General features: G+C 52.5%; 1 protein-coding gene across 4 annotated transcripts in view; it reads right to left on the reverse strand.

The window, feature by feature from the left end:
• ATP13A3 (ATPase 13A3) overlaps positions 1-26805 on the reverse strand; it is a 135398-nt gene that overhangs the window by 22290 nt on the left and 86303 nt on the right. For all 4 annotated transcript variants that reach the window (XM_075571086.1, XM_075571085.1, XM_075571083.1 and 1 more), the window contains 8 exons: positions 21686-21817; positions 20987-21166; positions 20723-20880; positions 16780-16968; positions 16041-16102; positions 8128-8278; positions 6212-6328; positions 5311-5328 (listed from right to left, as the gene is read on the reverse strand). In XM_075571086.1, the coding sequence (XP_075427201.1) occupies positions 5311-5328; positions 6212-6328; positions 8128-8278; positions 16041-16102; positions 16780-16968; positions 20723-20880; positions 20987-21166; positions 21686-21817 (1007 nt within the window). The remainder of the gene's footprint in view (positions 1-5310; positions 5329-6211; positions 6329-8127; positions 8279-16040; positions 16103-16779; positions 16969-20722; positions 20881-20986; positions 21167-21685; positions 21818-26805) is intronic.

The raw sequence follows: 26805 nt of genomic DNA on the forward strand, positions 1-26805 counted from the left end.
ATAGCAACCAAAGGTGTGTGTGCCAGAGCCTGCTATAGCAACCAAAGGTGTGTGTGCGCAAGAGCCTGCTATAGCAACCAAAGGTGTGTGTGTGTCAGAGCCTGCTATAGCAACCAATGGTGTGTGTGTCAGAACCTGCTATAGCAACCAAAGGTGTGTGTGCCAGAGCCTGCTATAGCAGCCAAAGATGTGTGTGCCAGTGCCTGCTATAGCAACCAAAGGTATGTGTGCCAGAGCCTGCTATAGCAACCAAAGGTGTGTGTGTCAGAGCCTGCTATAGCAACCACAGGTGTGTGTGTCAGAGCCTGCTATAGCAACCAAAGGTGTGTGTGCCAGAGCCTGCTATAGCAACCAAAGGTGTGTGTGTCAGAGCCTGCTATAGCAACCAAAGGTGTGTGTGTCAGAGCCTGCTATAGCAACCAAAGGTGTGTGTGTCAGAGCCTGCTATAGCAACCAATGGTGTGTGTGCCAGAGCCTGCTATAGCAACCAAAGGTGTGTGTGCCAGAGCCTGCTATAGCAACCAAAGGTGTGTGCGCCAGAGCCCGCTATAGCAGCCAAAGGTGTGTGTGCAAGAGCCTGCTATAGCAGCCAAAGGTGTGTGCGCCAGAGCCTGCTATAGCAGCCAAAGGTGTGTGTGCAAGAGCCTGCTATAGCAACCAAAGGTGTGTGTGCCGGAGCCTGCTATAGCAACCAAAGGTGTGTGCGCCAGAGCCTGCTATAGCAGCCAAAGGTGTGTGTGCAAGAGCCTGCTATAGCAACCAAAGGTGTGTGTGCCGGAGCCTGCTATAGCAACCAAAGGTGTGTGTGCCGGAGCCTGCTATAGCAACCAAAGGTGTGTGTGTGTAAGAGCCTGCAATAGCAACCAAAGGTGTGTGTGCCAGAGCCTGCTATAGCAACCAAAGGTGTGTGTGCCAGAGCCTGCTATAGCAACCAAAGGTGTGTGTGCAAGCGCGTGCTATAGCATCCAAAGGTATGTGTGCCAGAGCCTGCTATAGCAACCAAAGGTGTGTGTGCCAGAGCCTGCTATAGCAACCAAAGGTGTGTGTGCCAGAGCCTGCTATAGCAACCAAAGGTGTGTGTGCAAGCGCGTGCAATAGCATCCAAATGTATGTGTGCCAGAGCCTGCTATAGCAACCAAAGGTGTGTGTGCCGGAGCCTGCTATAGCAACCAAAGGTGTGTGTGCCGGAGCCTGCTATAGCAACCAAAGGTGTGTGTGTGTAAGAGCCTGCTATAGCAACCAAAGGTGTGTGTGCAAGAGCCTGCTATAGCAACCAAAGGTGTGTGTGCCAGAGCCTGCTATAGCAACCAAAGGTGTGTGTGCCAGAGCCTGCTAGAGCAACCAACGGTGTGTGTGCCGGAGCCTGCTATAGCAACCAAAGGTGTGTGTGCCAGAGCCTGCTATAGCAATCAAAGGTGTGTGTGTCAGAGCCTGCTATAGCAGCCAAAGGTGTGTGTGCCAGAGCCTGCTATAGCAACCAAAGGTGTGTGTGCCAGAGCCTGCTATAGCAACCAAAGGTGTGTGTGCCAGAGCCTGCTATAGCAACCAACGGTGTGTGTGCCGGAGCCTGCTATAGCAACCAAAGGTGTGTGTGCCAGAGCCTGCTATAGCAACCAAAGGTGTGTGCCAGTGCCTGCTATAGCAACCAAAGGTGTGTGTGCCAGAGCCTGCTATAGCAACCAAAGGTGTGTGTGCCAGAGCCTGCTATAGCAACCAAAGGTGTGTGTGCCAGTGCCTGCTATAGCAACCAAAGGTGTGTGTGCAGGAGCCTGCTACAGCAACCAAAGGTGTGTGTGCCAGAGCCTGCTATAGCAACCAAAAGTGTGTGTGCCAGAGCCTGCTATAGCAACCAAAGGTGTGTGTGCCAGAGCCTGCTATAGCAACCAAAGGTGTGTGTGCAAGAGCCTGCTATAGCAACCAAAGGTGTGTGTGCCAGAGCCTGCTATAGCAACCAAAGGTGTGTGTGCCGGAGCCTGCAATAGCAACCAAAGGTGTGTGTGCCAGAGCCTGCTATAGCAGCCAAAGGTGTGTGTGCCAGAGCCTGCTATAGCAACCAAAGGTGTGTGTGCCAGAGCCTGATATAGCAACCAAAGGTGTGTGTGCCAGAGCCTGATATAGCAACCAAAGGTGTGTGTGCAAGAGCCTGCTATAGCAACCAAAGGTGTGTGTGCCGGAACCTGCTATAGCAACCAAAGGTGTGTGTGCCGGAGCCTGCTATAGCAACCAAAGGTGTGTGTGCCAGAGCCTGCTATAGCAACCAAAGGTGTGTGTGCCAGAGCCTGCTATAGCAACCAAAGGTGTGTGTGCCGGAGCCTGCTATAGCAACCAAAGGTGTGTGTGCCAGAGCCTGCTATAGCAACCAAAGGTGTGTGTGCCAGAGCCTGCTATAGCAACCAAAGGTGTGTGTGCCAGTGCCTGCTATAGCAACTAAAGGTGTGTGTGCCAGAGCCTGCTATAGCAACCAAAGGTGTGTGTGCCAGAGCCTGCTATAGCAACCAAAGGTGTGTGTGCCAGTGCCTGCTATAGCAACCAAAGGTGTGTGTGCAGGAGCCTGCTACAGCAACCAAAGGTGTGTGTGCCAGAGCCTGCTATAGCAACCAAAGGTGTGTGTGCCAGAGCCTGCTATAGCAACCAAAGGTGTGTGTGCCAGAGCCTGCGATAGCAACCAAAGGTGTGTGTGCCGGAGCCTGCAATAGCAACCAAAGGTGTGTGTGCCAGAGCCTGCTATAGCAGCCAAAGATGTGTGTGCCAGTGCCTGCTATAGCAACCAAAGGTGTGTGTGCCAGAGCCTGCTATAGCAACCAAAGGTGTGTGTGCCAGAGCCTGCTATAGCAACCAAAGGTGTGTGTGCCAGTGCCTGCTATAGCAACCAAAGGTGTGTGTGCAGGAGCCTGCTACAGCAACCAAAGGTGTGTGTGCCAGAGCCTGCTATAGCAACCAAAAGTGTGTGCCAGAGCCTGCTATAGCAACCAAAGGTGTGTGTGCCAGAGCCTGCTATAGCAACCAAAGGTGTGTGTGCAAGAGCCTGCTATAGCAACCAAAGGTGTGTGTGCCAGAGCCTGCTATAGCAACCAAAGGTGTGTGTGCCGGAGCCTGCAATAGCAACCAAAGGTGTGTGTGCCAGAGCCTGCTATAGCAGCCAAAGGTGTGTGTGCCAGAGCCTGCTATAGCAACCAAAGGTGTGTGTGCCAGAGCCTGATATAGCAACCAAAGGTGTGTGTGCAAGAGCCTGATATAGCAACCAAAGGTGTGTGTGCCGGAACCTGCTATAGCAACCAAAGGTGTGTGTGCCGGAGCCTGCTATAGCAACCAAAGGTGTGTGTGCCAGAGCCTGCTATAGCAACCAAAGGTGTGTGTGCCAGAGCCTGCTATAGCAACCAAAGGTGTGTGTGCCGGAGCCTGCTATAGCAACCAAAGGTGTGTGTGCCAGAGCCTGCTATAGCAACCAAAGGTGTGTGTGCCAGAGCCTGCTATAGCAACCAAAGGTGTGTGTGCCGGAGCCTGCTATAGCAACCAAAGGTGTGTGTGCCGGAGCCTGCTATAGCAACCAAAGGTGTGAGTGCCGGAGCTTGCAATAGCAACCAAAGGTATGTTTGCAAGAGCCTGCTATAGCAGCCAAAGGTGTGTGTGCCAGAGCCTGCTATAGCAGCCAAAGGCTGCCGAGTACATTAAGCCTTATTAAAAATTGCATTAAGAGTTGCAGTATTATCCAATACTATGGAACACATTATTTAAAAAAAAAAATAAAAAAAAAAATACACATACAGCATTTTTAATGTTTTGCTGCTTTAACAACTGAATTGCTGAGCACAATGGGCGTGACTGAGCAGCTTTGTTCCAAAAATCTGCAATGATCCTTAAATAACCTCTTATTAGCTCACAAGCAGAAAATGTCCACCACTCAGCTGGCCCATAAATTGTAACATGTGGTCGCATAATAATACCATGTGGGCTACAGAGGGAAAGAGAAAGGCCCCGTTCCATCCTCCTGTAAGGCCGAATGTTTTTACCATTAGGTCACCACTTTTTCCCACTAGAGTAATGCGATTTCTTCTCAAATTCTTGATGCTACCCTACATATAACCCGTCCCTGGGATAACACTATGATAAGCAGCAAAAGGGTTCAAAGTCCAACTAGAGATGGACGCTCAGAGGAAGCAAACCGTACAGTCGCTGTCCACACAATCTATTTAATTGGCTTAAAAATGGTCTCTAGAAGATATAGTGGCTTACTCAAAGTGCCATTGTGCCGATTCGACACCACTGCATGGGACACTTTAAAGTCACGTTTCTGTGCGCTAGGGCCGAATCAGCACGACCACACAATGATATAAGTCCCATACTGCCAGCGCACAGGTACAATATAGCAGAAGAATGTTGGAGAGCAGCGGTCACAATCATGGCATCGTATAGTCCACTGTGGTTTGAAGAATTCGATGAGTTGTCTGCACAGCATGGACACGGTCATGGTTTAGTCGCAGCTGGAGCTTGTCACACACACGGACATACAAATGATTATCTTGATTCTCAGCCAGTATGAAGAGCAGCCACAGTGAGGATGTTCTGTATCACTGCTACCCAAGCAGCACACACAGTGTCCAAGAGTAGTGTTTGCTGTGATGCTAGTGACACTGGGTGGTCAGTGCAGCTACTGCAGCACTAGGTTTACACTGCTCTATGGAAGAGGCAGAAGCCCAATTCATTCCTGCCATGAACATCTTAGCAACCTATTTTTAGAACAAGGTACTGAAATTATAAATACAAAAACCAGTCCAACCTCACAGTGAACTGAACTGTCACATGACTACATTTCCCTTAACTCCTTCTGGTCTATACAAAATACCTTCAATCTTATTCAGACCATTTGCATGGAGAAGCTGCAGGTGAAATACTGAGCAGTCTCTACTGAGCAGTCTCTAACTTCTGCCAAGTTGTTGTTAAACAGACAAGATATTATAAGCTGCAGATATCAGACTTTATATTATCCCTGAAACAAGAAGCAAAGGAAAGGGGACCTTAAATGGAAAAGTGTGACCGTTTCCTGGACTCTTAGCGTTACCATCCTGTGATACGATGTATCAGAATACCATGCGGAGAACAGTGTAAGTAACTAGGCTACACACCACGAGCTCACAGTTATCCCACAGCCAGGAGCCAATCAAGGGAAAACTAAAATGAGATGAATCAGTTCAACTTCTGGTCCGTAAAATGCTCATATTAGGAGAGAGACTGGTCGCAAATCAGAATGAAAATATACCACACACACGAGAATCTGCTTACCAGTCCAAGAACTGAAAGGGTGACACTTACCGGAAGCTCAAACAGCTCCTGGGAAAATAAAAAGCACTGGGTGAAAATACTGTTTACATTTCATTACCAGTCAGTCTACTGTATACTTAAGAGCTTTTAACAGGTAGATTGTCCCTAGCCGTATATACAATATACTACTATTAACAACAGTAACAACAGTGTGTGTTTAAAAGAAGAACAGCATTGTCATTTTGGAACAGTTTCCTTAGTGTTATCCTGAGCCGACAATGTATAATTAATATATTGTCAGCATACATGTTGTGTACAAAGCATTGTCACAGGAGATGTGAGTGGATACAGGAAGCACTGGCGTGGGGGGCATCACACCCCATTCCAGCATTGACTTGAGTTATCGGAACTCTGTAAATCCCCCTTAAGGACCATTTTTAGGGTTAAGGCTGTCGGTTACAATCACCCATTGTGCATACATGCAGCCACTTCTGGTATAGCTATGTTGGATATACATATTTTGTGGCCTGTGCGATTTTACGATATATTTTACCCTTTAAATAAGCAGCCTGGGCATTGGTAGAGAAAGTTATGTACAAAACCAGAGCCCGGTAATTCCACATTACTATATACCATTAATATGTCACACTTTCTACTCACACATATAGTGCTATATACCAGGGGTGCGCAAACATTTTCCGTCTGCGCCCCCTGCCTGTTCTCCCCCCCTGCTCGCGTCGCTCCCCTAACCCCCCCCCACCCCTACCTGTTCGCCGGCATTGTCTGACATCATGTGATGCCACGTTGCCAGAATTTAAATGTTTTGGGGAAGAGTGCGGGGCCTCTGTAGGTGCCCCGCCCCCCCCACAGTATGCACCCCCCTGCTATATACCATTAATAACATGCCACACTATTCCCCCACATACAGTGTGCAGGTATATAAGAGCTGTACCATTTCCTGACTCGCTGCAGGTTTGGCCTCCGTTACAGGCTGTTTGGGAGGTTGGACAACAGTGGGCATTATCCGGTTGTGAAGAGCAGTCTCCTCCTCGGTGGCTTCATCAAGAATCTAAACCGAGAGATACAAGATACATCAATAATCGGAAAGTAAAGAAAAGCAGTTTATTTGTAAATACCTGCATTGCTGGGCGTAATTCTGTGCTCGTCACACTGCTACACCTAGTTCTGCGAGCATAGGGAGGAATTCTGGGCTGTGTGTATGTATATATATATGTGTGTGTACACGTGCGTGCGTGTATATATTCAAAAATACAATGATGCCTGGTGCACTCCAAAAGCAAAAAATGGTATATACGGGCTAATATGGGGTGCCAGCAGAAAGACTGGGATCCCAAACCAGTCCAAAACAATATAGAAGAGAGAAAAATCTGCAGCACTCAGCACGGTGATGTTGTCAAAAAAGGTATTTATTCCCACCATGTGAAGTAACCAAACACAGCCGTTGGAGCAACGTTTCGAACCACTGTGGGTCCTTTATCGAGCTTGTAATGTAAAATAAATACCTTTTTTTGACAACATCTTGGAGAGAGAGGGAGGAGGGAGAGAGGGAGAGAGGGAGGAGGGAGAGAGGGAGGAGGGAGAGAGGGATGAGGGAGAGAGGGAGGAGGGAGAGACAAAGCCAATAAACCCACTCACAGACAGACTGTTTCGACCTTGTGGGTCTCGTCAGTGTGAGGTTGGTTGTACTGGCTATGCAATTTGAGACATGAGTAGGTCTTCACCACACATTATTTAAGTTATGGTGGGTGAAAAGGTGACTAAAAACCCTCCACCATATAAAAATATTACGTGTGAGCACATTCACATGTCTTAGACAGGTCTGCAACCAAGACATGTGAATGTGCTCACAAGTAATATTTTTATATGCTATACGGTGGGGGGGGTTTTGTCACTTTTTTTTACCCACCATAACCTTAATAAGTGTGGTGAATACCTACTCTTAGTCCCAAACCAGCATAGCCAGCAACCAACCTCACACTGATGATCAAGGTTGAAACATGCCTGTGAGTGGGTTTACTGTCTTTGCATCTCACCCCAGCCTATGCTTAAAAGCGGTGTTTAAAGCAGCATGCATTGGCTTAAGGGTTGCTTGTGTAATATGAGCTTGAGACAAGATGGCACTGTGTGCTCATTTGCATGTCATTTCCCAGAATCCCTTGCTGCAGTGGAAGTGCTGGGCGATAATGGTGAAAGACAGGGTTGCAGACCTGTCTAAAGACATGCAAATGAACATACAGTAATATTTACAGTTATTTTCACGCACCGGTGTTAAAATGTTTTAAAACGTTTGATAATTAAACCCATCACTGCCGGGTTTTATATTTCATTCAGGTTCCTATTATTGGTATAGGTTCTCTGAACTAATTTGAGGTTTTATTATTCATTTTACTGTAAGCACCATTCATCATTGGGTCTAGAGTGCCAGGTGTAGCTTTGTTTCTCCACGTATAAATGTATGTACGAATAAATGAATGAATGAATGTATGAATGTACGAACGTATATATATATATATATATATATATATATATATATATATATATATATATATATGTATATATATATATATATATATATATGCATTGCATTTACAGTCCGTTGGAGAACAATTGAAATTATTATTTTGTTACACAAGAGTCAGACAGGAAAAATCAGAGCCATAATACATGGTCGCCCCTACAGAATTAAATGGTTTCAATCTTAAAATCCTCCCATTGAATACAAGTCTATAGGAAATTGTGGAAGGAGAATGACCTTTTTGGGTTTCTCTACCAACAAGATATTCAAAAACTGAGCAGTCTGTGAAAGGACATGTTATAATCTGCAAAAAAGCGAAGAAGACTACTCACCCATCCTATGGCTTCAAACATTTTTAGGTCGAGGGGGTCACCGGAAAGTACACCATCAATTTTTGTGAGTGAATGGCAAGTTGCCATGCAAGCAACAAACGGAGACTTCACCAAGCTCTCACCGCAAGCTTTCTCTTCCGGCAAACTAAACCTAGGCGGGGACACCGGGAATTAGCGATAACGCGGCATTACAGGAAGTAACCTACTACAGACTTAAATGAATGAATGTACGTACGAATGTTTTACATGTCCAGGATTCAGGGAGTGCAGAGGATATAACCGACAAAAGGAAAAGAACACAATATGGCGTGGTATGTCTGAACCCCAAGGTAGATGTGTGGGTTATGATAGGGAATACACTCACATTTCCCCCCCAAATACAGGCATATCCCTAATCACCGCCTTCTCCTCCCTCACAGCGCCTCTCTGCCGGGTTCCTGCACCTCCGGGTTGGATGCCGTATGCTTGTGTGTCCCCACAGCGACGGCCTCCTTCTCTTCCGGCACTGATCACACTCGACGCGTTTCACCGATAAGTACCCACATATCTACCTTGGGGTTCAGACATACCACACCACATTGTGTTCTTTTAGTTTTTCCGGTTATATTATCTGCGCGCCTAGAAGAATTGAGGAAGCAATTCATACTAAGTGTTTGAGCTGCAATCTACGGTCGTTTTATTATTTTATTAATCACTTCTCCATTTTTATTTCCACGTTTATGTGCACCGGTGTTAAATGTTTTAAAACGTTTGATAATGAAACCCATCACTGCCGGGTTTTATACATCATTCAGGTTCCTATTATTGGTATAGGTTCTCTGAACTAATTTGAGGTTTTATTATTCATTTTACTGTAAGCACCATTCATCATTTTGTCTAGAGCGCCAGGTGTAGCTTTGTTTCTCCACGTATAAATGTATGTACGAATAAATGAACGAATGTACGTACATATTAATATATGTATGAATATATGTACGCATGTATGTACGCATGTATGTACGCATGTATGTACGCATGTATGTACGCATGTATGTACGCATGTATGTATGAATAAATGAATGAATGTACGTACATATTAATATATGTACGCATGTATGTACGAATGTATGTACGCATGTATGTACGCATGTATGTACGCATGTATGTACGCATGTATGTACGCATGTATGTACGCATGTATGTACGCATGTATGTACGAATAAATGAATGAATGTACGTACATATTAATATATGTACGCATGTATGTATGTATGAATGTATGTACGCATGTATGTATGAATGTATGTACGCATGTATGTATGTATGAACGTATGAACGTATGTATGTATGAATGCATGTATGAATGTATGTATATACGCATATATTAATGTATGAATGTATATACGTACGAATGAATGATTGAATATATGAACGTACTTATGAATGTACGTACGTACGTACGAATGAATGTATGTCTGAATGAATGAACGTATGAATGTATGTACGAATGAATTAACGTATGAATGAACGTAAGAATGAATGAACATATGAATGCAACAGATGTTATTGTATAGCCTGTTATCACAATGCACTGTGTCAACAGAACCTCGATATTTATTCCAAGAAATATAGCGTCTCAATTAAAAGTGGTGGTAAAGTGCGCGTTCTCATTAACACACATTATTTTCTGCGCTAATTCTCGTCTTAGGAGTAATGACGCCTGCTACATCTGTATGTAAATCTTTATAGCAGCAAACCCATACATAGCGCATGACAGCAGTAAGGCTGAGGCCGCACTGCACGCCCGCCTTGTGACAGGCGGTGCGTGCAGAGCGCTATACCGCGATCTGCAGGCGGCGTTCAGAGGCACGTGGCCAAAACGGGCTGTGTGGGCGTGGCCATGACGCCGGTCAAACTAAAAAATAAATAAAAAAACACACACACCTCAACTAAGCAGACTTCCCCCCCCCCACCTCTCGCTCCCCCCCCCTCGCCTCTCTGATAGGCTCCCTGCCACACCACGCGCCGCCGGCTGCACTGGGGACCCAGCCAGGGAGCAGGTAAGGGGCTGGTGAGAGGCGCGCGCACGAACGCGCCGCCGGCTGCACTGGGGACAGCCAGGGAGCAGGTAAGGGGCTGGTGAGAGGCGCGCACGGACGCGCCACCGGCTGCACTGGGGACCCAGCCAGGGAGCAGGTAAGGGGCTGGTGAGAGGCGCGCGCACGGACGCGCCGCCGGCTGCACTGGGGACCCAGCCAGGGAGCAGGTAAGGGGCCGGTGAGAGGCGCACGCACGGACGCGCCGCCGGCTGCACTGGGGACCCAGCCAGGGAGCAGGTAAGGGGCTGGTGAGAGGCGTGCGCACGGACGCACCGGCGGCTGCACTGGGGACCCAGCCAGGGAGCAGGTAAGGGGCTGGTGAGAGGCGTGCGCACGGACGCGCCGCCGGCTGCACCGGGGACCCAGCCAGGGAGCAGGTAAGGGGCTGGTGAGAGGCGCACGGACGCACCGCCGGCTGCACCGGGGACCCAGCCAGGGAGCAGGTAAGGGGCTGGTGAGAGGCGCACGGACGCACCGCCGGCTGCACTGGGGACCCAGCCAGGGAGCAGGTAAGGGGCTGGTGAGAGGCGTGCGCACGGACGCGCCGCCGGCTGCACTGGGGACCCAGCCAGGGAGCAGGTAAGGGGCTGGTGAGAGGCGCGCGCACGGACGCACCGGCGGCTGCACTGGGGACAGCCAGGGAGCAGGTAAGGGGCTGGTGAGAGGCGCGCGCACGGACGCACCGGCGGCTGCACTGGGGACCCAGCCAGGGAGCAGGATAGGGGCTGGTGAGAGGCGCGCACGGACGCGCCGCCGGCTGCACTGGGGACCCAGCCAGGGAGCAGGTAAGGGGCTGGTGAGAGGCGCACACGGACGCGCCGCCGGCTGCACTGGGGACCCAGCCAGGGAGCAGGTAAGGGGCTGGTGAGAGGCGCGCACGGACACGCCGCCGGCTGCACAGGGGACCCAGCCAGGGAGCAGGTAAGGGGCTGGTGAGAGGCGTGCGCACGGACGCACCGGCGGCTGCACAGGGGACCCAGCCAGGGAGCAGGTAAGGGGCTGGTGAGACGCGCGCACGGACGCACCGCCGGCTGCACCGGGGACCCAGCCAGGGAGCAGGTAAGGGGCTGGTGAGAGGCGCGCACGGACGCACCGGCGGCTGCACTGGGGACCCAGCCAGGGAGCAGGTAAGGTGCTGGTGAGAGGTGCACGGACGCACGCGCCGCCGGCTGCACCGGGGACCCAGCCAGGGAGCAGGTAAGGGGCTGGTGAGAGGCGCGCACACGGACGCGCCGCCGGCTGCACTGGGGACCCAGCCAGGGAGCAGGTAAGGGGCTGGTGAGAGGCGCGCACACGGACGCGCCGCCGGCTGCACCGGGGACCCAGCCAGGGAGCAGGTAAGGGGCTGGTGAGAGGCGCGCACACGGACGCGCCGCCGGCTGCACCGGGGACCCAGCCAGGGAGCAGGTAAGGTGCTGGTGAGAGGCGCGCGCACGGACGCACGCGCCGCCGGCTGCACCGGGGACCCAGCCAGGGAGCAGGTAAGGGGCTGGTGAGAGGCGCACGCACGGACGCGCCGCCGGCTGCACTGGGGACCCAGCCAGGGAGCAGGTAAGGGGCTGGTGAGAGGCGCGCACGGACGCGCCGCCGGCTGCACTGGGGACCCAGCCAGGGAGCAGGTAAGGGGCTGGTGAGAGGCGCGCACGGACGCGCCGCCGGCTGCACTGGGGACCCAGCCAGGGAGCAGGTAAGGGGCTGGTGAGAGGCGCGCGCACGGACGCACCGGCGGCTGCACTGGGGACAGCCAGGGAGCAGGTAAGGGGCTGGTGAGAGGCGCGCGCACGGACGCACCGGCGGCTGCACTGGGGACCCAGCCAGGGAGCAGGTAAGGGGCCGGTGAGAGGCGCGCGCACGGACGCGCCGCCGGCTGCACTGGGGACCCAGCCAGGGAGCAGGTAAGGGGCCGGTGAGAGGCGCGCGCACGGACGCGCCGCCGGCTGCACTGGGGACCCAGCCAGGGAGCAGGTAAGGGGCTGGTGAGACGCGCGCACGGACGCGCCGCCGGCTGCACTGGGGACCCAGCCAGGGAGCAGGTAAGGGGCTGGTGAGAGGCGCGCACGGACGCACCGGCGGCTGCACTGGGGACCCAGCCAGGGAGCAGGTAAAGGGCTGGTGAGAGGCGCGCGCATGGACGCACGCGCCACCGGCTGCATTGGGGACAGCCAGGGAGCAGGTAAGGGGCTGGTGAGAGGCGCACGCACGGACGCGCCGCCGGCTGCACTGGGGACCCAGCCAGGGAGCAGGTAAGGGGCTGGTGAGAGGCGCGCGCACGGACGCGCCGCCGGCTGCACCGGGGACCCAGCCAGGGAGCAGGTAAGGGGCGGGTGAGAGGCGTGCGCACGGACGCGCCGCCGGCTGCACCGGGGACCCAGCCAGGGAGCAGGTAAGGGGCTGGTGAGACGCGCGCACGGACGCGCCGCCGGCTGCACTGGGAACCCAGCCAGGGAGCAGGTAAGGGGCTGGTGAGAGGCGCACGCACGGACGCGCCGCCGGCTGCACTGGGGACCCAGCCAGGGAGCAGGTAAGGGGCTGGTGAGAGGCGTGCGCACGGACGCACCGGCTGCACTGGGGACCTAGCCAGGGAGCAGGTAAGGGGCTGGTGAGAGGCGTGCGCACGGACGCGCCGCCGGCTGCACAGGGGACCCAGCCAGGGAGCAGGTAAGGGGCTGGTGAGACGCGCGCACGGACGCGCCGCCGGCTGCACCGGGGACCCAGCCAGGGAGCAGGTAAGGGGCTGGTGAGAGGCGTGCGCACGGACGCGCCGCCGGCTGCACTGGGGACCCAGCCAGGGAGCAGGTAAGGGGCGGGTGAGAGGCGTGCGCACGGACGCACCGGCGGCTGCACTGGGAACCCAGCCAGGGAGCAGGTAAGGGGCTGGTGAGACGCGCGCACGGACGCGCCGCCGGCTGCACTGGGGACCCAGCCAGGGAGCAGGTAAGGGGCTGGTGAGAGGCGTGCGCACGGACGCGCCGCCGGCTGCACTGGGAACCCAGCCAGGGAGCAGGTAAGGGGCTGGTGAGAGGCGCGCGCACGGACGCGCCGCCGGCTGCACCGGGGACCCAGCCAGGGAGCAGGTAAGGGGCTGGTGAGAGGCGTGCGCACGGACGCGCCGCCGGCTGCACAGGGGACCCAGCCAGGGAGCAGGTAAGGGGCTGGTGAGACGCACGCACGGACGCGCCGATGGCTGCACCGGGGACCCAGCCAGGGAGCAGGTAAGGGGCTGGTGAGACGCACGCACGGACGCGCCGATGGCTGCACCGGGGACCCAGCCAGGGAGCAGGTAAGGGGCTGGTGAGACGCGCACGGACGCACGCGCCGCCGGCTGCACTGGGGACCAAGCCAGGGAGCAGGTAAGGGGCTGGTGAGAGGCGCGCGCACGGACGCGCCGCCGGCTGCACTGGGAACCCAGCCAGGGAGCAGGTAAGGGGCTGGTGAGAGGCGCGCACGGACGCACCGGCGGCTGCACTGGGGACCCAGCCAGGGAGCAGGTAAGGGGCGGGTGAGAGGCGCGCGCACGGACGCGCCGCCGGCTGCACCGGGGACCCAGCCAGGGAGAAGGTAAGGTGCTGGTGAGAGGCGCGCGCACGGACGCGCCGCCGGCTGCACCGGGGACCCAGCCAGGGAGCAGGTAAGGGGCTGGTGAGAGGCGCGCGCACGGACGCGCCGCCGGCTGCACCGGGGACCCAGCCAGGGAGCAGGTAAGGGGCTGGTGAGACGCGCGCACGGACGCGCCGCCGGCTGCACTGGGGACCCAGCCAGGGAGCAGGTAAGGGGCTGGTGAGACGCGCGCACGGACGCGCCGCCGGCTGCACTGGGGACCCAGCCAGGGAGCAGGTAAGGGGCTGGTGAGACGCGCGCACGGACGCACCGGCGGCTGCACTGGGGACCCAGCCTAAGAGACGTAACATAATGGTAAGAAGCGCTTCAAAGTAAAATTAAAACATTAGGAAAGGGAGACCCTGTACCAAAGAGCTTACAATCTAAATAGCACACAGGCAAGGTAAGTACATTGGAGTAACTGAAATACTTCGTTAAAGAGGCGAGTTTTGACACGGGCCTTGAAGGTGGAGAGGGAAGGTGCTGGGGAGAGGGAAGGTGCTGGGGAGAGGGAAGGTGCTGGGGAGAGGGAAGGTGCTGGGGAGAGGGAAGGTGCTGGGGAGAGGGAAGGGGCTGGGGAGAGGGAAGGTGCTGGGGAGAGGGAAGGGGCTGGGGAGAGGGAAGGGGCTGGGGAGAGGGAAGGTGCTGGGGAGAGGGAAGGTGCTGGGGAGAGGGAAGGTGCTGGGGAGAGGGAAGGTGCTGGGGAGAGGGAAGGTGCTGGGGAGAGGGAAGGTGCTGGGGAGAGGGAAGGGGCTGGGGAGAGGGAAGGTGCTGGGGAGAGGGAAGGTGCTGGGGAGAGGGAAGGGGCTGGGGAGAGGGAAGGTGCTGGGGAGAGGGAAGGTGCTGGGGAGAGGGAAGGTGCTGGGGAGAGGGAAGGTGCTGGGGAGAGGGAAGGGGCTGGGGAGAGGGAAGGTGCTGGGGAGAGGGAAGGTGCTGGGGAGAGGGAAGGGGCTGGGGAGAGGGAAGGTGCTGGGGAGAGGGAAGGTGCTGGGGAGAGGGAAGGTGCTGGGGAGAGGGAAGGTGCTGGGGAGAGGGAAGGTGCTGGGGAGAGGGAAGGTGCTGGGTGATCATTCCAGAGGTGAGGTGCAGTTAGTGAGAAACGCTTTAAGCGTGAGGGGCTTTATATACAAGAGATGAGCAGGAATACAGCAATAAATGAGGGCTGAAGTATAACGAGGGGCAGAGGAGTGTATAGCCTTGAAAGAGAGAAGGAAAAATGTCAAAGTAATACAAGATTTCATGGTAAAACCAGGACAGCGATTTCAGCAGGAGAGGCGCAGAGACAGATTTATAAGCGTGAAATCCTAGCAGCAGCGTTTAGGATGGATTGTTGGGGAGACGGGGGAGAGGCAGGAAGGCCGGACAGCACAAGGTTACAATAGTCAAGATGGGAGAGAATGAGGGTCTATATGTTACAGTTTTAGCTGTAGAGCTACTGTACAAAGGAAACGGCGAATTTTGCAATGTTACAGATGGGAAAAGGGCAGGTTTTAGCAGCAGGTTAGTTACTCTTCTCAGTCCAACTGAAAGGGGGAGATTCTCTAACCTGTCATTCAAGTCAGTGGCAGCTAACGTAAGAAAGCCACGAGCTAACCTGTGCCGGGTGTTAATGAATCTTCCCCAGTATTAAACAAAGTAACTGCAGAAGGATAATATGATTTCAATGCAGTTTTGGGAAAGTACGGCCTTGACAACTCAGATGTTTCGGTAATGTAAATAAATGGCTTGTGAGGATGTAAATAAAAAAAGTATACAATATTTATAATCTCGATGCTGTTCCCATATAAGGCATCACATGCAGAGTACAAAGTTCCAACTCCGTCCCCAACACGCTAACGCACGTATTCTGCTCGTGCAAGCACTGCCAAATGATTACGCTTTCCTTCTGAAATAGCTGGGCCTGTGTGTGTTACACTGCTGTGCTCTGAGTCTTGCTATAAAACAAAGACATCTGTGATGTCCTAAGCAGAAGAGACAACCCCGCGATCACAGAATAAAGATAATTATATTAGTATACAGATGTTTAAAGTCAGAACTCCAATTTCTATTTTTGTAAATGCTTCAGAATTGAAGCTTTGCGTGAGACTTTGAGACCACAAAACCCTTTTATCTTGTTCAACAATAAAGAAGCCAGTTTCTTGGCTAAAGGGCACATGCAGCAACATCTCTTATAAACCATTTAGGCTAGTCCAATTCCACAGGGCTTTAAGTACTTTAAGTAGTAAGAAGCGTTCTCACCGAGCATGCTCTGCTCTTTGGATTCCCCACAGGTCCAGTCCATCCTCAGTAAGAGTGCCAGTCTGAAAGAGGACAAGCAAAATCAATCTAATGCAGCTGACCAGTTAATAAAAACAAGACAAAGTGTATGTATCCAGACAGAACTGTTACAATTCTGAGGCCAAAAAATAAAATGGCACCAGAATTACTAAAGAAATACATCCAACTGCTTTTTCATTTGATTTTCTTCTTTGATGCAGATAACGCAATGGTATTGACTTAGAATTGCACCAGTTTTGCCTGGATACATCGTCGCCTGCACACGTCTGCTCTGTACCGTCCTGGTCAGGGTTACTAGTGTTCTTCCTGGGGGCAATGCCATTGCACATTACATCACTCTCTGATGTGGTCCGGTAACATCGGCTGCAGAGAGAACCAAGCGCAGACTTCCTTTTCCATTTGGAGTCAGTAGCCACACAACGCAATCCATCGATTTGATCTTACAAATCAGTTGCATCAATGAAATCCCAGTTTAACCTGTGTCCCAGGAGGCATCCTTACCGATAACACAACCTGCTCGGATGAAGCCGTCTTCACCCAATATACTCAGCACCAACACTAGTGATAATGGGCTATTATCGGTGTGCTAATGGGACAGTGAGATGCTGGAAGACTATATTCCAAGTCAGGCAATGGTCAAGATCAATCAGTTCTCAGTAAACTTTTCTTGAGTTAATGCCAGACTAGCAACATGATTTACCTTGTCAAAACAGACCAGGTTTAGTTGTCCACAAATGTTTATCCTCTGAGGACTGATGCAGAAGATGCCAAGGTTTTTCAGGCGTCTCTGTGCGTACACAATTCCAGCCGTCATGGCAGCAGGAAGTGCAGGGGGTACCGTGATGGTGATGATGTCAAGTGATTCAATAATGATTATACCAGCTGGGACCTAAGAATACAGAACACAAACCCGTATCAAATATGCAGTAACAGACTAGTGGTTTGCACTACAAATGTATGTATGTCAGTCTTTATTTATATAGCACCATTCATGTACATAGCACGTCACAGCAGTAATACATGTGACATAACTTAATGGGAATAAGAGCTTGAGACTGAAAAGAAATTTTAGGAAAAGGAGTCCTTGCCCCGAAGAGCTTACAATTTAAGTGGTAAGTGGGGACAACTTAGAAACAATAGGAAGGTGTTCTGGTAAGTGCATGTGCAAGGTCAGTGCATGAGGTGTGTAGTGTCAGCCACGGAGCTACTGTACCCACATGCTTTGTTATAGGGGTGTGTTTTAGGAGAGGGTGCTAGTCGGATATTGAGGGGATGGGCATTGCAGAGGCATGGGGAAGCGAGTGAGAACGTTTTAGGTGGGAGAAAGCTTTATATAGAAAAAGGGCTAGACAGAGGACATCCTTGAGCAGAACGCAAGAGTCGGGCAGGTGTAATGAGAAATTAGGGCTGAGATATAACAAGGGGCACAAAAGCATGTAGCCTTAAAAAAAGAGACAGAATTTTCTGAGTAATACAGGATTTAATAGGAAGCCACGAAAGTGATTTCAGCTGGAGAGACACAGAGACAGATTTAGTGATTCTAGCAGCAGTGTTTAGGATAGATTGTAGGGGAGACAGGAAGACTGGACATTAGGCTACAATAGTTGAGACGGGAGAGAATGAGGGCCTGTGTTAGAGTTTTTGCAGTAGAGCAACAGAGGAAAGGGTGTATCTTTGTACTATTCCGAAGGAAAAACTACAGGTTTTAGCTACATTGTGAATATGAGAGGAGAATGTGAGGGAGGAGTCAAATGTGACCCTTAGGCTGCGTGCTTGTGATACTGTGTGTAGGTGCAGTAGGGCCAGGCTTGAAAGCTCAGGCTTTGACATGTTAAGTTTGAGTCGACAGAGGGCCATCCAGGATAGCAGAGAGACATTCAGAGACTTGGTCTGTACAGCAGGTGTAAGGCGAGGGGTAGAAAAGTACATTTGTGTGTCATCAGCATAGAGGTGATATTTGAACCCAAGAGATGTGATAAGGTCACCTAGAGAGAGTGTGTACAGAGAAAGAGAGAAGAGGTCCCAAGATAGACCCCTGGGTTATCCCCACAGAGAGATCGACAGATGAGGAGGTGTTAGAAAATGAGACAGAGTACGATCTGATAGGTAAGAGGAAATCCTGGATAGAGCTTTGCTATGAATACCAAGAGTATGAAGAATGTGAAAGAGAAAACGGTGGTCCCCAGTATCAAATGTTGCAGAGAGGTAGAGTAATATGAGCAGAGTGTAATGACCTTTGGCAGCATGGAGGTCGTCAGTTATTTTAGTGAGGGCTGTTTCGGTGGAGTGAGCAGTGTGGAAGCCAGATTGTAGAGGATCTAGGACAAAATAGGTGGTGAGAAAATGGAGCAGGCGAGAGAATACAAGGCCTTCAAGGAGTTCAAGGAGTTGAGGCAAAAAGGAGGCAGGAGTGAGACAGACAGGTAGGGTCACGCTTTCTGTTTAAAAAAGAAAAGAAAAATGGAACCGGGCGGTTCTATAACTGATGGGTTTTTAAACTGTATAGTGCAACCAATATAAAACAAGTGTTATTACCCAAATATATAGTGTACCAAGGTACAGTGGAATTAATAAACGTAAATACCTCAAATTCAATAATGTGTATATAACCGTCACCAAATAAATGTGAAAAACAATATATAATATATTTGAGGTGAAAATAAAGCAGCTCTAAATGCTTAAGATGGACCGTCCACTGGTCCCAAAGCAGTATGTCGTCTTCCGGGTAAGGGGAGCACTTGTTGATCATGTGGTAAATATATGAAATAAAAAAATACAGATAATAGTGCAGCCAATAGTGAAAGTGGAATTTTATAAAAAAAATGATGTGTTGTCTCACTCAGATTTCTTCTAGTTAAAATGGCATATTAGAGATCCACCTCTCTCTGAGGGGAGCACTGTAACGGACCCGCGTCTGAAGTGTATATCTTTCAATCCACTTTAAATCCAATGTGTTCTCGGAAATCAACACTGATGCCAATAGCGACGTGGAGGATGGTGGATCAAGTGATTATGCAGAATGTTTACTGCAATCCTTCTCCTATGAAAATGGACCACAGCAGAGGGTTCACCAGAGGGTTCACCAGAGGGTATCGCTCCAAAAGAATGCTAACAATTCCTGTAGTAACCCCACTGGTTCTATGAAAGTGCCTGCACTGCACAACACCTAATGTGTTTCGTGAGGCACATCTCCCTGTCATGCTGACAAGTTAGTCACCTCTGATGAACCCTCTGCTGTGGTCCATTTTCTGTTTTTGAGTAAGGGTATAACTGTTGCGTGTTTGAAGGAGGTGGGAAAGGTACCAAAGTGGAGGGAGGAGTTGAAAATGTGTGTAAGTGTAGGGATTAGAGTAGGAGCAAGAGCTTTGAGGAGATGGAAGGGAATGTGGTCAAGAGAGCAAGTGGTAGAGGGAGAAGAGGAGATCAGCAACGATATACTCAACAGTATAAAAAGAGCCAAGGAAGGCAGGAATAGAGTTAGGCAGGCGTGTATAATATGAGGATACAGAGGGGATTGTCTTGAAGAATGGAATCCACCTTTGTCTTAAATTACTCAGCCAAGTCCTGAGGTGAAATGGAAGAAGAAAAATGTAACAGACTCTGGTCTGAGTAGGGTCAAAGACTCTCAAAAGCCGGCATGGATTAGACTTCTGAGTGTTGATTAGTGAAGAAAAGTAGGTTTGTTTAGCCTGGGACTAGGCAGAATTGAAACAGGACAGGATAAATTTGTAGTGAAGGAAGTCTGCGAGTGTGTGAGATTTCCTCCAGAAGCGTTCAGAAGAGCGAGTGCAGGAACGCAGCATGCGCGTGTGGCAGTTTAGCCAGGCTCTGGGGTAAGAACGGTGAGAACAGCAGAGAAAAAGAGGGATATGTAGATCAAGAGAGGAGGATAGGGTAGAGTTATAGTTTATGACCAGGTTGTCAGTCTGTAGCGGAGCAGAGTAGAGGGAGGAGCGCAAAGTGGGTTAAAGTTTAATCGAACGCACGTCTCTGCAGAAACAAGGGTAGCTGGAGTCGAAGAAGGGGAGACGTGAAAGAGAAAATTAAATGAGGGTCAGAGCGGAAAGTGGGAAATGGAGAAATCAGAGATAGAAAAGTTTTAAGTGAAAACCAGGTCCAGAAATTGGCCATCCTTGTGAGTGCTGGCTACAGTCCATTGGTAAAGACTAAAAGAAGAGGTTAGAGAGAGAAAACGGGAAGCCCAAGGGAGAGAGGGGTCATCAATATGGCAGTTGAAGTCCCCAAAGAGAAGAGATGGGGTCTGAGGTGAGAAAGGAGGAGAGCCAGGATTCAAAGTGAGAGAGGACAGAGCGGGGATAAGTAGAGAGAGGGGGTTAAGTAGAGAGAGGGAGTTAAGTAGAGGTAGGTGGACAATAGATGACCACCACGTGGAGAGGGAGAGGAGAAGAAAGCTGAAAAGTGTGAGCCTCAAAGGAAGGAAAAGGAAAGGGAGGTATTACAAATGTATATATTGTAGCCCATCAGATTAATTTAACAGTGGATCATTATTTCACTATAATATTAGTATATTTCCTGTATTTGTGCACATTTTATAACTAAATAAATGCAATGCGACAGGCTTTTCTTTACAAAACTGCAACATACCTACAATACAACCATTGTCCCTTTAAAGAAATACAGACCTTATGTATTATACTATTTACAACAGTGTAAATAAATCCAATTCCAGCCACTCCTACAAGACACAGCAGGAAAAGGTAGGCATCTCTGTACAGCTTGAAGTCCGTTGGCTTTGGGTATAGTATGGAGCGAATAAGTTGTCCTTTAGAAGTGCTGAATCCTAGGAACACAACACAAGAAGGGATTTCCTGGTCAAAAGGCGACGAGTAACTGAGAAAAGCAGATATTCAGAAATAAGTTATGTACTAATATGTATGAATATATACCTGTCCGGACAATTATGGCTTTGACAGGCTCTCCAGCGTAAAATCGGGTCTGGATAACATTGGTCCCACAGAACAAGGTGTGTCGCCTGTGAACTTCTGTGCTGTAAATGTCACTCTCTGTTTCTCTGGAATCTCTCCAGGGATCTGGCAAATTGGTCTTTGTTACCGGAACACTCTCCCCTACCAGAGCGGAAAGGGGTATAGAAAAACCATTATGTCTTCAAAGAAATAAAACACGAAAAGTTAAATTAACACACATGTATATTAGAAACTTTATGACAGAGCACATTTTAGGGATTGTAAAAGGACAATTATTTGTTTAGTGGGTTTAAAATTCTTTTTTTTTTACATTCACTGCAATACATTTTGAAAAACGTCTCAAATAAAGAAGCCAGGGAAAATCTGGAATGGATTCAGCACTAATAACATATATTATCATACATGATCTTACTGTACATGCAATGTCTTGTATATAATGTATAACCTTGTTCACTTAATGTAATTATGTATTTGTAACGATGTATCTGTCATCATAACTTGAAAACGAGCGTCAACTCAATGTATTACTTCCTGGTAAAATATATTATAATTAAATAAATGAATTAAGCAAAGGTGCAGCAATTCAGCTACTACAGTGAAATTTTTTTGATTTTATTAATCTGTGAATAATTGGTATCCTCGTAAATACGTCCCAGTTACCTGTTAACATGCTTTCATTTACAATGCAGGTGCCACTGATCAGGACGCTATCACATGGCATGATGGTTCCATTAGGTGGTATCAGCATTATGTCTCCAGGTACGAGGTCCGTAGACAAGATCTCTTCTACCTCTGAATGAGACACGTGCAGAAAGTGACATTATTCTGTTTATATCACAGCTAAACAGGTGCAATGGGGGAGATAATTCAACAAAATCTGGTGCGCTCCAAAAAAAGGAAAAAAAAGATCAAAAGTGACATGTTCTCGGGGGCAAAAAACCTCCCAACAAAGTTGCGAAACTAAAACTAAAAAACAGAGAATTGAAAAACTAAAGAACGGAAGGAATATAATCCTTAAGGAACAATGATGGCGCTATAAACTGTACCTGAAAAAAAGAAAAACACAAAACAATACAAGCGCAGGAAGACATGCTAGCCTGTAATAAACCTACTAAATCAGTGCTTTTCAACCCGTTTTTGATTAAGGCAAGAATTAGATTGTGAAATTCTGGGGAACCCTAACCCTCTCTCCCCCCCCCCCCCTCGCAACTCCCCCTCCCCTCGTTCCCTCTTACACCCCCTCCCTCCCTCTAACACCCCACGCTGTCTCGCTCTCTCCTCTTGTCAGCCGAAAGCTGAACACGACGTCCGGCACAGACAGGAGGAAGAGGAAGGATCGCAGTGACCAGTTGGCTGCTGAGCTGCGGAGCCGCTGGGTCACCGCTACGTGGGATGCCGCTGGGCCCAGGACAGCTGTCCCAGCCCTCCCCCTGGCAGCAGAACGAAGGTTAAAAATCCCTTTACTAAATCATACCAGGTGCCGCCAATCTATTAATAAGAGAACATCTGCAGGCGGGACAGCTGTGCCCCCGGACAGCAGCTAATCTGAAGGCGCGGGACAGCTGTGCCCCGGACAGCAGCTAATCTGAAGGCGTGGGACAGCTGTGCCCCCGGACAGCAGCTAATCTGAAGGCGCGGGACAGCTGTGCCCCCGGACAGCAGCTAATCTGAAGGCGCGGGACAGCTGTGCCCCCGGACAGCAGCTAATCTGAAGGCGCGGGACAGCTGTGCCCCCGGACAGCAGCTAATCTGAAGGCGCGGGACAGCTGTGCCCCCGGACAGCAGCTAATCTGAAGGCGCGGGACAGCTGTGCCCCCGGACAGCAGCTAATCTGAAGGCGCGGACAGCTGTGCCCCCGGACAGCAGATAATCTGAAGGCGCGGGACAGCTGTGCCCCCGGACAGCAGCTAATCTGAAGGCGCGGGACAGCTGTGCCCCCGGACAGCAGCTAATCTGAAGGCGCGGGGCAGCTGTGCCCCCGGACAGCAGCTAATCTGAAGGCGCGGGACAGCTGTGCCCCCGGACAGCAGCTAATCTGAAGGCGCGGGACAGCTGTGCCCCCGGACAGCAGCTAATCTGAAGGCGCGGGACAGCTGTGCCCCCGGGCAGCAGCTAATCTGAAGGCGCGGACAGCTGTGCCCCCGGACAGCAGCTAATCTGAAGGCGCGGGACAGCTGTGCCCCCGGGCAGCAGCTAATCTGAAGGCGCGGGCAGCTGTGCTCCCGGACAGCAGCTAATCTGAAGGCGCGGGACAGCTGTGCCCCCGGACAGCAGCTAATCTGAAGGCGCGGACAGCTGTGCCCCCGGACAGCAGCTAATCTGAAGGCGCGGGACAGCTGTGCCCCCGGACAGCAGCTAATCTGAAGGCGCGGGACAGCTGTGCCCCCGGACAGCAGCTAATCTGAAGGCGCGGGACAGCTGTGCCCCCGGACAGCAGCTAATCTGAAGGCGCGGGACAGCTGTGCCCCCGGACAGCAGCTAATCTGAAGGCGCGGGACAGCTGTGCCCCCGGACAGCAGCTAATCTGAAGGCGCGGGACAGCTGTGCCCCCGGACAGCAGCTAATCTGAAGGCGCGGGCAGCTGTGCCCCCGGACAGCAGCTAATCTGAAGGCGCGGGACAGCTGTGCCCCCGGCCAGCAACTAATCTGAAGGCGCGGGACAGCTGTGCTCCCGGACAGCAGCTAATCTGAAGGCGCGGGACAGCTGTGCCCCCGGACAGCAGCTAATCTGAAGGCGCGGGACAGCTGTGCCCCCGGACAGCAGCTAATCTGAAGGCGCGGGCAGCTGTGCCCCCGGACAGCAGCTAATCTGAAGGCGCGGGACAGCTGTGCCCCCGGACAGCAGCTAATCTGAAGGCGCGGACAGCTGTGCCCCCGGACAGCAGCTAATCTGAAGGCGCGGGACAGCTGTGCCCCCGGACAGCAGCTAATCTGAAGGCGCGGGACAGCTGTGCTCCCGGACAGCAGCTAATCTGAAGGCGCGGGCAGCTGTGCCCCCGGACAGCAGCTAATCTGAAGGCGCGGGGCAGCTGTGCCCCCGGACAGCAGCTAATCTGAAGGCGCGGGACAGCTGTGCCCCCGGACAGCAGCTAATCTGAAGGCGCGGACAGCAGCTAATCTGAAGGCGCGGACAGCTGTGCCCCCGGACAGCAGCTAATCTGAAGGCTCGGACAGCTGTGCCCCCGGACAGCAGCTAATCTGAAGGCGCGGGACAGCTGTGCCCCCGGACAGCAGCTAATCTGAAGGCGCGGGACAGCTGTGCCCCCGGACAGCAGCTAATCTGAAGGCGCGGACAGCTGTGCCCCCGGACAGCAGCTAATCTGAAGCCGCGGGACAGCTGTGCCCCCGGACAGCAGCTAATCTGAAGGCGCGGGACAGCTGTGCCCCCGGACAGCAGCTAATCTGAAGGCGCGGGCAGCTGTGCCCCCGGACAGCAGCTAATCTGAAGGCGCGGGACAGCTGTGCCCCCGGCCAGCAGCTAATCTGAAGGCGCGGGACAGCTGTGCTCCCGGACAGCAGCTAATCTGAAGGCGCGGGACAGCTGTGCCCCCGGACAGCAGCTAATCTGAAGGCGCGGGACAGCTGTGCCCCCGGACAGCAGCTAATCTGAAGGTGCGGACAGCTGTGCCCCCGGACAGCAGCTAATCTGAAGGCGCGGGACAGCTGTGCCCCCGGACAGCAGCTAATCTGAAGGCGCGGACAGCTGTGCCCCGGACAGCAGCTAATCTGAAGGCGCGGGACAGCTGTGCCCCCGGACAGCAGCTAATCTGAAGGCGCGGGACAGCTGTGCCCCGGACAGCAGCTAATCTGAAGGCGCGGGACAGCTGTGCCCCCGGACAGCAGCTAATCTGAAGGCGCGGACAGCAGCTAATCTGAAGGCGCGGGACAGCTGTGCCCCCGGACAGCAGCTAATCTGAAGGCGCGGGACAGCTGTGCCCCCGGACAGCAGCTAATCTGAAGGCGCGGGACAGCTGTGCCCCGGACAGCAGCTAATCTGAAGGCGCGGGACAGCTGTGCCCCCGGACAGCCGCTAATCTGAAGGCGCGGACAGCTGTGCCCCCGGACAGCCGCTAATCTGAAGGCGCGGGACAGCTGTGCCCCCGGACAGCAGCTAATCTGAAGGCGCGGACAGCTGTGCTCCCGGACAGCAGCTAATCTGAAGGCGCGGGACAGCTGTGCCCCCGGACAGCAGCTAATCTGAAGGCGCGGGACAGCTGTGCCCCCGGACAGCAGCTAATCTGAAGGCGCGGGACAGCTGTGCCCCCGGACAGCAGCTAATCTGAAGGCGCGGACAGCTGTGCTCCCGGACAGCAGCTAATCTGAAGGCGCGGGACAGCTGTGCCCCCGGACAGCAGCTAATCTGAAGGCGCGGGACAGCTGTGCCCCCCGACAGCAGCTAATCTGAAGGCGCGGGACAGCTGTGCCCCCGGACAGCAGCTAATCTGAAGGCGCGGGACAGCTGTGCCCCCGGACAGCAGCTAATCTGAAGGCGCGGGACAGCTGTGCGCCCGGACAGCAGCTAATCTGAAGGCGCGGGACAGCTGTGCCCCCGGACAGCAGCTAATCTGATGGCGCGGGACAGCTGTGCCCCCGGACAGCAGCTAATCTGAAGGCGCGGGACAGCTGTGCCCCCGGACAGCAGCTAATCTGAAGGCGCGGGGCAGCTGTGCCCCCGGACAGCAGCTAATCTGAAGGCGCGGGACAGCTGTGCCCCGGACAGCAGCTAATCTGAAGGCGCGGACAGCTGTGCCCCCGGACAGCAGCTAATCTGAAGGCGCGGGCAGCTGTGCCCCCGGACAGCAGCTAATCTGAAGGCGCGGGCAGCTGTGCCCCCGGACAGCAGCTAATCTGAAGGCGCGGGACAGCTGTGCCCCCGGACAGCAGCTAATCTGAAGGCGCGGGCAGCTGTGCCCCCGGACAGCAGCTAATCTGAAGGCGCGGGACAGCTGTGCCCCGGACAGCAGCTAATCTGAAGGCGCGGGACAGCTGTGCCCCCGGACAGCAGCTAATCTGAAGGCGCGGGCAGCTGTGCCCCCGGACAGCAGCTAATCTGAAGGCGCGGGACAGCTGTGCCCCCGGACAGCAGCTAATCTGAAGGCGCGGGACAGCTGTGCCCCCGGACAGCAGCTAATCTGAAGGCGCGGGCAGCTGTGCCCCCGGACAGCAGCTAATCTGAAGGCGCGGGACAGCTGTGCCCCGGACAGCAGCTAATCTGAAGGCGCGGGCAGCTGTGCCCCCGGACAGCAGCTAATCTGAAGGCGCGGGACAGCTGTGCCCCCGGACAGCAGCTAATCTGAAGGCGCGGGCAGCTGTGCCCCCGGACAGCAGCTAATCTGAAGGCGCGGGGCAGCTGTGCCCCCGGACAGCAGCTAATCTGAAGAACAAACGCCCTGAGAGCTTTGCTGGGAAAAATCCCTTTAGTGAGCAGTGTCCGGAAGAAATGTCTAATTATTACAGTGGAGCCGTCCCGGCCTGGAAATGGTTCAAACCAGTAACTAATGTAAACAGCGCCGCTATTCTCCGAATGGTTCCAGGCGCTGGGTCAGTGGGGTCAGTGCTTAGTGTGAGGAAGGAGTAACTCACAAGAGCCTCTAACAACGCATACTCTATGGAAACCAAGGGAAACAGCTCTGGCTTTATTCTTCCATACGTAGGAGTTTTTGATACATCTCTGGAGACGTAGCTTCCCAAACGTTACTGCACCTCAGTGTTACACCTGTGTGTCTGCACCAGACCAGGAAGCCAGGCCCGGGCCATAAAGGGGACCAGGAATAGAGACA

The sequence above is a fragment of the Ascaphus truei genome, chromosome 14, assembly GCF_040206685.1.
Source record: "Ascaphus truei isolate aAscTru1 chromosome 14, aAscTru1.hap1, whole genome shotgun sequence".
NCBI lineage: Eukaryota > Metazoa > Chordata > Amphibia > Anura > Ascaphidae > Ascaphus > Ascaphus truei.